General features: G+C 42.7%; 1 protein-coding gene and 1 pseudogene across 1 annotated transcript in view; one reads left to right on the top strand and one right to left on the bottom strand.

The window, feature by feature from the left end:
* Positions 1-535: 535 nt before the first annotated feature.
* On the top strand, positions 536-626 carry LOC129561372 (U6 spliceosomal RNA; annotated as a pseudogene).
* A 4,733-nt stretch (positions 627-5,359) lies between these two features.
* GABRR2 (gamma-aminobutyric acid type A receptor subunit rho2) overlaps positions 5,360-12,914 on the bottom strand; it is a 49,273-nt gene continuing 41,718 nt past the window's right edge. Inside the window, exons 8-9 of the mRNA XM_055433173.2 lie at positions 11,701-11,897; positions 5,360-8,053 (exon numbers count right to left, since the gene is read on the bottom strand). Of these exons, the coding sequence (XP_055289148.2) occupies positions 7,742-8,053; positions 11,701-11,897 (509 nt within the window). The 3' untranslated portion in view covers positions 5,360-7,741. The remainder of the gene's footprint in view (positions 8,054-11,700; positions 11,898-12,914) is intronic.

Here is a 12,914-nt window from a genome sequence, read left to right as displayed (position 1 = left end):
TAAAAGGCCAGAATTATCCTTTTTTTTTTTTCTTCAGATAGAGAGATTAAAACTCAGAGAGATTAATTAAATTATTCAAGGTTACATAGCTGGCAAAATGCATTAACTTCATATCTAGCTTCCTGCCTCCATACTGAACATGAATAAGTGAAAGGTAAAAAGAAAAGAAATTAGGTAAAAAAGATAAGGCACCCTTTTTTTCTAATTACAAAGCTATAATGCAGTACCTTTGAAGCAATTTCTCTACAAACAGCAGAGTTTAAAAAAACATTTTGGCAAAAATCGTGCATGTGCCCTTACATGTAAAAGGTGTAACTATGAGGAAAATATCTTAGTTTGGGGACATCTTTACAATAATAGATGAAGTACAACTATCTCCTTCTTCTCCAACATTTCAATAAAAAAGACGATAGTCAAGGGTAGCTGAAATTAAAATAAAAATACAAAGCCTGAGGTTTTGGAGAGAAGAAATTTCTATAATCTATATGCAGCACAGTGTCCAGTGCATAGCAAGCTCTTATAAACAGCAGCTTTAGTGCTTATTTTGGCACATATATACTAAAACCAGAACAATACAGAGATTAGCATGGCCCCTGCACAAGGATGACAAGAAAATTCCTATTTTTCATGTATAGCTGAATCACTTTGCTGTACACTAGAACCTAATAAAACATTGTAAATCAACTATACTTCAGTTTAAAAAATAGCTTTCATTCCTTCTTTCCATCAAAATTACTGAGCAAATAGCATGTGCAACACTGTTATGTATCCTGGAATACAGCAGCTGAGAAGCTAGGCTAAAAGACCCGCCCCTCGGAGCTGACACGGTAAGGCTTGTTACACCTGTGATTACATCCTCTGCTGCAGCTTTCATTCGCATACACTATCCCTGCTTACAGGAGGAAAGAGAGAGGTTCATGGCCATGCTTTGCTCTGCAGCCCTTCAAGGCCACGGCAGCCTGGACACGGTGGGTAATCGGAGATATGGGGCCACAGCTGCCAGCTTGCTACTGGGTGCAGAGGAGGGGTGCTCTCTGGGAGAAAGGAAAGGTGCCAAGAAGGAGGAACTGGGTAAAGGCAGGAGGTCAGAAGAGGCTGGAAACCAGAGGACCAGGACCTGGGCCTAAAATCTTCCTTCAAGCAGTTTGGGCAAATCCAGTGTCGGAGCAGAAAACCAAAGCTCTACGTGGTGATACCTGCCTACCTGCCACTCCCACCTCCGGCCTCCATTCCACCCATGCCAGGAGGCCAGGTACCTTCTGGATTAAGGAATGTTGATAGGAGAAGATGGAAACGTCCCTTCGGCCCTTTGTGTCTCAGACTGCACAGCTTTCTTGTGGGAAACCATAAAAGTGAAAAGGTTTGGGGGCCAGAAGTCCCAGTTCTGTTTCTGGCCTGTATCTTGCCACCTTCACCTCTTACCTCCTGTAAACCTTACTGTAGCATCTCTCACTCCCAGAGCAGACCCTGAAGTATCCCACAGAGAACCTCTTGGGTTCCAAGGAACACTGTTTGTAAACCATGCAAAACTCTCCCCCCAAAATTTATTTCAGACTTGGTACTAGACTTTTAAAAAGAGTTACTGTTATTATCAACCACCACCACCAAAAAAGAGTTGGGATTATAAGAAAATCATGAACTCTGGGACGGGGGCTCAGGCACTGAAACTTTCTCAACAGCTTGCCAGGTGACTAATCCAGGCCTGGGAAGCATGGATTAAGGAGAATAATCAAAACATCAAGGAAATGCCTCAGTGCACAAATGCATAACATGCTTTGGAAATATAGATGAGTTAAAGATAAATTATGCTTTGGGAAGGGAGAGGATGTAAGGGAAAGTGACAAAGGGGAGGCAATATCTGAGCACAACTTTAAATTATGAGGGAGGGGTTCCTAGGGCCTCCCTATTTAAGATGTGGTCTGCAGGTCAGCAGCACTGACATCTCCAGGCCATTTATTAGAAACACATAATCCTGGAACTTTTCTGGCTGTCCAGTGGCTAACAGTTTGCACTCGCAATGCAGGGGACCTGGTTCAGTTCCTAATTGGGGAACTAAGATCCCACCTGCCACAGCTAAGATGTGGCTCAGCCAAATAAATATTTCTTAAAAAGAATGAAAGAGACACATAAGCCAAGGTCCCCTCCCAAACCTACTAAATGAGAATCTGCATTTTAACAGGGTCTGCAGGTTATTAATAGGCACGTTTAATGTGAAATACCTTGGGCTAAATGGACTAAACAGCACTTGCCATCATAAACCTGGTCAGTTTAGATTCAATGTGGTATACTACACCTGAAGTTGGTTTTTCAATTTATCTTTTAAAATAAATCCCAAACCTAATGTTCTCAATGTTGACCCAAATATCATTTCATGATGACATCAGCAGGTCCAAAAGTGAGGACTAAATGTTTTAGTCCGCTGATGGAGAGTATGTTTATACTACAGGTGTGGATTGCCCTCAGATAGCTCTGGAGGTTGGACAGGCTGGGACATAGGTCCCTTCCGGCATGGGACTTAGCTCTCAGTGCAAACAGCCCAGTGTTCTCGCCCTCAGACACATGCTGGTGCACAACCTTCCCCGTGGGTACCATTTTAACTTGGTCACATTTCTTAGTGATCGGTGTGGGTTAGGGGTAGAGGGTTGGGAATGTGTAGACTGCTCTGAATGGCTGCTGGTCACACAGCTCAGCTTCTGGTCTCAAGGAGCTAAGCCCATGTCCTAGTTTAACTCTCAATTCCAACTGGCTGTTAGGATAACTCCAGGCAGACATGTTTCAGCACAACCCAGGCCAGTTTGGGTTTTTTTTCCCAGCCCCTTCTCTAAGTAAAGAAATAAATCACATTTTGCCTGAAAATACTATGAGCAATGAATTGTTTCAGGCAAATCCACCTACCCGATGGGTTGAACACAATTATGGAAGATGGCACATTTCAGTCGGTGTGTAGGATGAAAATCCTTAAAACCTGTGTGAGGTTTATGTGAAAAATGAATTAGGAGCCACACATCCAGCTCTCACCGCGGTGCTCTTTGAAGCGGACAATGGACTCCGCACTCCTCCCTTTACACAGTGCAGTTGCCCTGCCCAGAGGCATGTGGGGTCCTAATTTCCCCACCAGGGATTGAAACTACACTCGCCTGCAGTGGAAGTGCAGAGTCTTAACTACTCAAGACTGCTGCTTCCCAAGCTGGGTCCACAGACCCGGTAACCAGGTTATAAACACCATTCTTGGACCACTTCCACCAACTCCAATAGAAGAGTTTGAAGAACCCACCATTAAAACCACAACCTCATCCAGGTCAGTTATGCCATAGTATTCTTTTGAAGTCCTCCAAGAAAACAAGAATCTAAAACCATCTCCTATTGTAAATAGCAGTTTTCTGAACATTTTTCCTTCTACCTACATAAACCTTTTGTACTTGAGAGAATGGTTCCTCTTCTTTGCCAAGGAAGGCCATCATCTATCTGCACGATTTTTTAAAAATATTTATTTGGCTGTGCCAGGTCTCCACTGAGGCACGTGAGATCTTTAGTTGTGGCATGTGGGATCTTAGTTCCCTGACCAGGGATTGAACCCGTGCACCCTGCACTGGGAGCACGGAGTCTTAACCACTGGAAACCAGGGAAGTCCCCTATGTGCCTGATTGATCCCATCTGGCCTCTGGCCTCCATCTTACTTTGTTTGTTCACAGCCCTTACCCTTCTCAATTTTTATGTTATTATATACTCCCAGGCCTCCCCTCCCCCACTTGAGACTATTCCTTCTTACTGTATCTGTGACTGTCTTCTGGTTCTTCTATTTCTCTGATCGGCATTCCTCTTCCCACCTAAATAAGTACTCCCAAGCTTTTATCTCCAGACCTCCTCTCTTCTGCTTTTCTTCTGAGGAGTTTTGTTCCCCCTTGATAGCTTCCGTGAGCACATCTGGGAAGATAGTCCCAAATCTTTATTCCCTTCAGCCCTAGACCAGCCTTTGTAAGTTTTTACTTGACATCTCTGCTTGCCTACCAGACCCAGACTCCTCACCTTCCACTGGACTAGCTTCTTCTTCTGGCTGCCTGGTCTAAATCAGTGTCAGCACACAGGCTGCACTTCTAAACATCACTGAACTTAACATGAACTTTCTCCACTACCGTCATCATTATTTTCCTGCCTCACTGGTTCCCTGAAACTCAGCAGCTTTCCATTTTTTGAATTCATGGTCTCCCTTCTGCAGAGGGAAGAACAAAATCAAAGTGATTTTGAAGAGTCCTAACTTTCTAAACTTGCTTACAACCCAGAGCTCTGGTTTTCTTTGACATTCGTGGGCTCAAACAAGAACCGTCCAATTTCTTCCCCAGGTTTATTTCAAGTGGAATGAACCTAGAAGGACCCTTGACACTGGGGTCCTGGAACTGCTAGGATGCGAACCCAAGACTTTTGTACATTTGGTGGAGTGTTTGCTCACAGTTTCCTGAAGACACCCAAGCTTTCCTTCTGCCATGTTAATATTCCCTTCCCTCCTTTCCTATTAGTTGAAATTATATCTAGCCATTGCTCAAAATTTACCATAAACAGCAAAATATGTAATCTTTCCCTCCTTTGAACCATTCTGAACCACGCCTACTATGAATGTGAACTTTTTATCTTTTGTCTTTCTTTTTTTTTTGTCAGTCTGCACAGCCTTGTGGGATCTTAGTTCCCTCACCAGGGATTGAACCTGGGCCTCAGCAGTGAAAGCATCAAATCCTAACTCCTGGACCTTCAGGGAATTCCCCAGTGTAAGTTTCTTAGTGACTAAAAGGAGTTTCCCATTCATTTCTTTATCTGCTACCACCCCAGGCACCACCCCATCCTCTACCTGGGCATAAGGCCTTGAAGACAAGTGCACAATAAATGTTGTCTCCTTGGTGTACAAGAAGTATGTCTGATCATCCGTTTTTGTATAATATCTATTTCTTTTATTCTAGCATGCATATGTGTTATAATTTAACATTGGTGAAGTCGGGATTCATCCTAAAATCATTGACTGCTATAATTTAATTAGCAGCATTTTTTCCTCTCAGTGGTACATAAACTATGGGGCATCTTACATTTGATGGTGCCTTAGATTCAGTGAAATCAAGCATCTTTCAAGCATCTCTGATAACAATTATTTTTACTCATCTGTCCTTTCTCTATGGTGAATCATCCTCTTCTCACCGTTTCTTTAATTCCCGTTCTCCACTTCTATGGTTGTCTCCTCTTTACCTCATTTAAATTTCTACCTTTCTTACGTAGAGTCACATTATTACACTGCAATAAGACTATGCTAAATCCGAAGGTGTCATTGGCTCATGATAAAATGCTGTTCACAATTCTGTTTGCTATAGAATGAATGCCAATTCACTATATAAGCTAGTTAAAATACATCTTTATTTTTGTTAAGTGTTAACAGGCCACCATGCTGTAGGAGCTTCCATTTATGAAGACAACGTGGTCAGAAGTCAAGCAGTGTTGGAATTAAATACGACAACTAGAGCAACAGGATGTATTTAACGACAATGTAATTATCATTCTTTGAGCAGCAGTGTGGCCTAGAGAGTCTCCAGAGAATAAAGGTTTCTAAATATTTCCAGATGCCCTGTACCATGCAATTTCCTTCTTTGTGTACCTTCATTCTTCATTTGTTTACGAGGCTGGGAGAGCCACTGGTCTTGGGCCAGGCAACTACATGGAGGGGACACTGTCCCCATCAGCATGCATGTGCGGGGAGAGGTTGGGGGACCTGCCATGACTTCTAGTGTTGCAGAAATAGTGCGTCTCTCACCTCTTCCCGCACACTAGGATCCAGCAAAAAAAGATGACTTGCCCCACAAACTCTATACTCTGCGATCCCAAACTATCGTGCCTCTCTCAAGCTTTTTGCTCAGGCCAATCCTTCCATCCACAGCAGCACTAATAAAACTTTCTACGACTGTGGAAATGTTTTATAACTCTGCACTATCCAATACAGCAGCCACTGGCCACATATGGCTATTGAGTAGATCACTTGAAATGTGGCTAGAGCCATGTGGCAAGAACTCAGTTTTTTTAACTTTAATTAACTTAAATTTAAATTCATGGCCAGTGGCTACTGTACTGAAAAGCCCGTATCTAGCATGTACTTTCTACATGTGCACTTGGCATGAACACTTCTTCTCCAGATTCCCAGCCTTCAAGGAACAGCTCAGAAGCTGTCATCTCCATAAGATCCAGTCTTCCACTGGAAATCATTCCTTCCTCAGAATTTCCATTACACATTGAACCATTTTTGTTGCATGTAACATTTTTAGTATACATAATCATATATCACATCCTTGACCAGTCCTTTCTCTGAGGGCTGTGTAAGAATATAATTATGTCTTATTCTTACTTTGGATCCCACTATGTCTAGTGTAGTGAAAAAAAGTGAAAGTGTTAGACACTCTGTCGTGTCCAATTGTTTGTGACCCCATGGACTATAGCCCATCAGGCTCCTCTGTCATGGAATTCTCTAGGCAAGAATACTAGAATGGGTTGCCATTCCCTTCTCCAGGGGATCTTTCCAACCCAGGGATAAAATCCAGGTCTCCTGAACTGCAGGCAGATTCTTTACTATCTGAGCCACCAGGAAAGCCCAATATCTAGTGTAGGGATGTTTTTAAATGTCTGTTACATGAATCTTCTAATGACTGGAAGCAGAGTTATTCACATTAACAATGAGGAATTGACAAGGATTATTGTGTAGTACAGGATTACCTTGACAAAAGACAGATTTGGGCCTTGGCCTCCAGCTCTTCGGAGGTAACTTCTAGACCCTTGAACTGTCCTGCCTGATAGGAGGGTCTTTGTTCACCTGGGGGCCTACAGCCATGCCAGATGGTCTAGTCTAACAGTTTGATTTATGATGGGGTCTTGGGCTGAGGGTTATCAACTCAGCTTCTGGAGGAACGGGAGACTAAGGTCAACCATATGGGGAGTCAGCTGCATCCAGATGGCCAGCCCCTCCAAAAAATTCTACACCTTGATGAGTTTGGGCAGTGTCTCCCTGGTAGGCAATATTCAGTGCATATTGTCACAGACTGCTGAGAAAAATAAGCGCTGGCACAGGCTGGGTATTCAGTATTTAATGAGTGGCTGATTGGATGGATGAAAGAATGATGTTCCTTAATACTGCAAAATCATGGGAGTTGCCAGACTCACTCAGGTCAAATCATTTCCTGTCTGGGATCTGAGTTTTCCTTTTTCTTCTTTCCTAGATAGGCACTTATCCAGGTGTAGAGTTTACAGATTTTTTCATTTCCATTTTGAATCCTCATTTCCTGTCTCCTATCAAGAAAGCCCCTAAGCTTGCCTTTCATTATCCCCTTTCCTCTATAACAGAATCCTAGGCCTTATAAGGGTCTCAGAATATTCATCTGGGAGGCATTTGAGCCTTTTCTTTATTGGAAGGGGGCACTCATGAAACTCTTCACACACAAGAACAGAAGAAGACAGTCCCAGAGAGGCAAGAAGTGGGATACAGCACAGCATGAATACGAGCAGCCCACGAGGTCTGGGGAAGGGCAGCTGGAGGGCTCCTGGGGTCCTCCAGGGGCCAGGATGCTGCTCAAGGTGGTCCAGGAGCTGCTGCTCTGTCTGTGAGCGGACATGGTCAGCAGGTCCATGTGTTGGCAGGCGGCCAGACCCCATAGATATCCATATCAGGCAGGACAGTCCAAGGGTCTAGAAGTTACCTTCACCAGGCATAGCCTCGGAGTCCCTAGGCAAATACTGACCAATAAATCAAGTTGAAAAATATGTAGGAAGCTGGGAATATCAACCGGGAGTATTTGTCGATGGCGTGGGTGTTCTGGAAGATGCGAAGACCCACCTGGCCCTTCAGAAACCCCTTCTTCCTGGAGGAGCTGGATTCATTGCTCAGGGCCAGGTGGACCACTATTTTGTCTTGTCTTTCTTCTTCTGTCAGAATATGGCTTCTCGGGTACCCAGCTAGGCTGTTGGCCTCAGACTCACTGTAGCTTCCATCTAGCATCATGGTTCTTGAGTGAAGCATTCCACACATGCATGGGAACTGCAGGCAACAAACAAGGGGAGATGTCAGGCACGTTTAGACCTGGAAGAGGTCCAGATGAAGGGGCCTGGGCTGAGAGTAAAGCCCATGACTATTCGGAACCACTGAAAACAGAACTAGCAACATCTCCAGAGATCACTTTTCCAGTGACTCTCTACCCTAGCTGCATATTAGAATCACCTTGGGAGTGCTTTAAACTGGGCACACCCAGGCTCCACTCTAGACTAATTGATTTAAGGTTCTCAGGTTATTCTACTGAGGAGAACCACTTATCTAGTCCTAATGCCCTCAGTTGCAGAAGCAAAAACTAAGAACAAGAGAAGCTATACAGCTCTCCTGGGATCAGACAACTGGTGTCAGAATCAGGACTTTAAATCCACATATTCTGGTTCCAACCTGGGGCCCCCACCTCTGTATATAAATACAAAGATGATTAGGTAGGAGAATGTCCTTATTTTAAAGGGTTACGTTTAAGGTTCAAGAATCATGGTGCCTGCCTGTTATGTATTTTTATTGTTTTATTTTTTTTTTGATAATCCTCTAAGTATAATTGATTTACAAGGTATAGTTTCAGGTATAGAACAAAGTGATTCAGTTTTATATATATAAGTATGCATATGCAGATAGATATATATGAGACCTTTTTCAGAGTCTTTTCCATTATAGGTTATAACAAGCTATTGAATACAGTTCCCTGTGCTATACAGTAGGTCTTTGTTTACCTATGTTATATATCGTAGTGTATAACTGTTCATCCCAAACTCTTAATTTATACCCCCCCACCAGTCCTTTGCCCTGTACTTTTAAATGGTTCAACTGCACTGACAAAAAATATATTTATATGAGAAAAAGTTCACACAAAAATGGCAAAATGTCAGCGATGTTGGATGGAGGGGCAGGGTGTATGGATGCACATTATCCTATTTTTTCAACCACTTCTGCAAGTATGAAAATGTTCATGAGAAATTATAAGGGGGAGGGAGGGAAATGGTTTTACTTAACTCCTCCTCACAATTTGAGTCAGCAAAGCTGGCACTGGTTAACGTTTGGCTCATGAGCCCATATTTATTGAACAAAGGCTTTGCCATATTTTGAATGACTCTATACAGGAAAGAAAGTCCAAAAGTATTTAAATATAATCCAAAGGTATTTGATAATAATCTATGTACAGATTATTAAAAATTTAAACAAGGATTCACATACCCAAGTAAAAAGGATTTGTATTTGATTGATGCTGGACAAAGGTATGATGCTAGCCAACTGACCATGGGTTTATTCTCATTCTGTTGGTTGTAATATGTTTCAAACTCTGCTCTCAGCCCTGCTGTGCCTTTTCCATCTGGGAAAGTAAAATAATATTTCACACCCTGTCTCCTATTGTCATGGATCTTGAAATATACAGATGGATACAAAGAGGCATTAGGATACAAAAATAGATGAAAAAAATCAAAATTACTTCAAGTATTTTTACACTTGAAGAAATCTATAGTTTGGAGAGCTATTTTTTTTAATCGGGCATGATTGTTTCATTATAATTTCTATGTCTTGTCCTATCAGCAACAATAATTAAGTAGCACACTAATACACTCCTAGAATAATTAACATAGATTTTAAGGATAAGGGTTAATAAGAGGTCATCTATTCAATTCTTTGCATTAGACATAATCACACCCAAACTTTCAAATTATGAGACATTATTAAATCACTGGGGACTTTTTTTTTTTTTTAAGACACAGGTCTTTACTCCTTTTCCTTGCTCTAAGCTGAAATTCTGTCTGCTAAAATAAACACAGACTTTTAAGATTTTGAGTTAGAATCAGGTAACGCTCAAGATTATAGAAAATCTCTATATCCCACATCAGCTCATTTCTAAGAAAAATTCAGTGGCTCTTGGTACACTGGGCAGGTCTGGATAATCAGCCAAAGAATTTGAGCACATCCAGTGGAGCAGACCCCGTGCCTCCACACTTTGCCTTCCAGGTTCAACCCAAAGCAGCATAGAACCCCCTTTTGAACCCGGGTGAATCTAGGAGGCTCTGGTTAGGCTTGCCGTCTCTGCAGAGCAGAAGTCAAACTTCAGTGGGCATCAGAATTGCTCGGGAACTTGTCAGCAATGCCAATTCCAGGGTGCCAGCTCCAGAGAATCTGAATCCATAGGTATGGGGTATGCCTGGAATCTTCATCTTTAGTAGGCTGAGAAGGTGAATCCAGGCCCCTCTGGGAACCTCAGCTCCACCGGAGGCCACGTTAACTAAGTTGTGAATAATGATTTCTCTGTGGAGCAGTGAGAGAGAGATTTTATGTCTCCCCACCTGTCTACCCTCCAGCAACTACACCTTCTCAGCCTTTCAGTAGCATGTTTGACAACAGTGAGTTTCTGTCCCCATAGACAGGGAACTAGACTTGGGCTAATGGTCTGTCCACTGATGACTTCCTCTTTGCTCCTTAGATGGCATCGTATCATCACTGCCCAAGACCAGGCTCATCATATGGTAACAGGTTGATGATCTGCCTGAGAACATGTTATATGAGGTTAATAGTTCATAAGTCCACATTTGTCAGAGGAAGGCTGTGCTACTTTTTGAAAAGCTCCCCACAAGGAAAGCCTAACAGATTATAAATTGAGTGCTTGAGTAGAATCAAAGGCATTTGATAATGATCAATGTACAGATTATTGAAAATGTGAACACCCAAATGCTGAAGCAGAAAATTCTGAAGAGAACTTGAAATATGTATCTTAAACATTCTAGCATATTTGAAGACACCGTGGAAATACTTAGCAGATATATTGTGGAATTGAAAGACTATTTTTGAAAATGCAACACATCCTCTTTGGCTAAAATTTAAAGCTCTCTTATGCAAAGGAGCTCCCAGACACCTAGACATGCATCAGTGTAGGATTTTTCAGTCCCCTAATCTCTACATCTTTCAGATGAACATCATTTTTATTAGTGCAATGATTAAGGATTTGGTAAAAGTTGGCATTTTATTTCTTAACATGATTAATAAGAGTCTGTGTGTGAATAGAATAGACTTTCCCTCTCTGCCCACACACATTGCCCTGAATTCCCCATTTGCATTCCATTTCGCAGTATACTTAAGTGTAGTGCAGTGCTATACAGATAGCACAGTATTTCCAATGAGCCCAAAGGCTAAAGTCTCAGGATCAATGGGCCAGAGAACTGATATATATATGAGTTTTTTATTCTAAAACTTCCCTCTTGTCTGCTCAAAGGCCATAGAGACATTTTCCCTAGACATGTTCAGGAATGAGAGTGAGACTTTACATGCATCTAGAACCATACAATTTCAAAGTAACTTTCCCATACATTATTGCAAGGGTGTTGTAACCCTTAACAGTAACCCTGGGAGGTAGGTGGGGTGAGGATTCTGTTATACTTTTTTAAAACAGATGAGGAAACTGAGGCCCAAGAGAAGTGGCAGAGCTGAGATCAAGAACCCAAGTCTTTCTAGCTTTTATCCAAAGACTAGCTACTTTCTGGGATCCTTTGTGATAGAAGCTAGAATATTCTGAAATGGATCCTCCTCCTTTTGCACAAACATCTCCCTTTTCTCCCTCCCGCTATTCTCATCCAACCAGCAAGCAGCATGGACTCCAACAAGGAAATGAATGAAACTTCTCTCGCCTTCTCCTGCGGCTTCCGCTCCTTCCGCTCCTGCACGGTGGTCAGGTAGTTGACGGCCGCGTACTCCAGCACGGAGAGGAACACGAACACGAAGCTGACCCAGAGGTAGATGTCCACGGCCTTGATGTAGGACACGCGGGGCATGGAGGCGTTCACGCCCGTGATGATGGTGGACATGGTCAGCACCGTGGTGATCCCTGCAATGTCCAGCTTTAGTTCAGCCTCTGACAAGCCTACATGGCTGCCCCATTTTACATTCTCTCTCTCTTATATATCCAACCAGAAGTGCCCCCGGCATGTTTCCACCTCATAGAGGTGTGAGGGTCTGCTCCAAAGCAGCCACCCCGTTCTCCTCCTGGGCCACTCACTGCATGTCCCATTTTACTCTGAGCCCCTTGGAGCTGAGGGTCTCTGTGATGTGACTGCCAAGATCCATGGTGTGTCCCAGAGGATCTGCTCAAATGTGGAATTTAAAACAGTGACTGTGAAAATCGACTATACTTCAATAAAAAATAAATTTTTAAAAAACTTTAACAAAAATGTAACTAATTGAATTTAAATTTAAAACTAATTAATTTAATAAAAATTTAAAAGCAGGGACTAAAGAACCCCTCTCAAGGAACCTTCCCAAACCTCAAGAAAAGAACACATCCGCCCTCATCTGAGTCCAGAAAGCCTGTCACACCAGTTTCTTCCTCATTGTGCCTTGCTGGCCAAACCCTCTTGTGTCTCACAGCCCAACCTGATTTTGTCCAAATTGACAATGATGAGGTGCAAGTGTTGACTCTGACACTTAGGGGCTTCCAAGGCTAAGCCACAACTCCAGGGAATGCAGCCCCCCTCTCCTTTCAAGAAATCACGAAAATTGGGCCCTGCTCCCAAACTCTGTCTAAACAAAGCCAACAACCTAAGTTTTTGTATTTACAGAGTAAGTTTGGGCATTTGTCGAATTGCCTCATTTATCAAAGTACTGAGCTCTGACACTGCCCGTGGTAGAAGTCCACATCCCAGAAAAATGCTCTCTTTCTGAAATGATTTGAGCAGAGGTGGTGTGGTTTGAGCTCCCTGAGGTTTTCATCACATGGTCTGGGAAACTGAGGGCAGTGTGGGATTGGAAAGCAAGAAGTAGGAGGAAAGTTCGCTCCTCTGACTCGGACAGACCATCAGTTGAGAACCCTGAATGGTGACTTTTACTTCTCTACATAGTGACTGGA

This window comes from Moschus berezovskii, chromosome 10 (assembly GCF_049115385.1).
Source record: "Moschus berezovskii isolate FMDL1 chromosome 10, NW_MosBer_1.0, whole genome shotgun sequence".
In the NCBI taxonomy this organism is placed as follows: Eukaryota; Metazoa; Chordata; class Mammalia; order Artiodactyla; family Moschidae; genus Moschus; species Moschus berezovskii.
The sequence above is the reverse complement of the archived record's forward strand: the minus strand, read 5'-3'. Positions and strand labels throughout refer to the sequence as shown.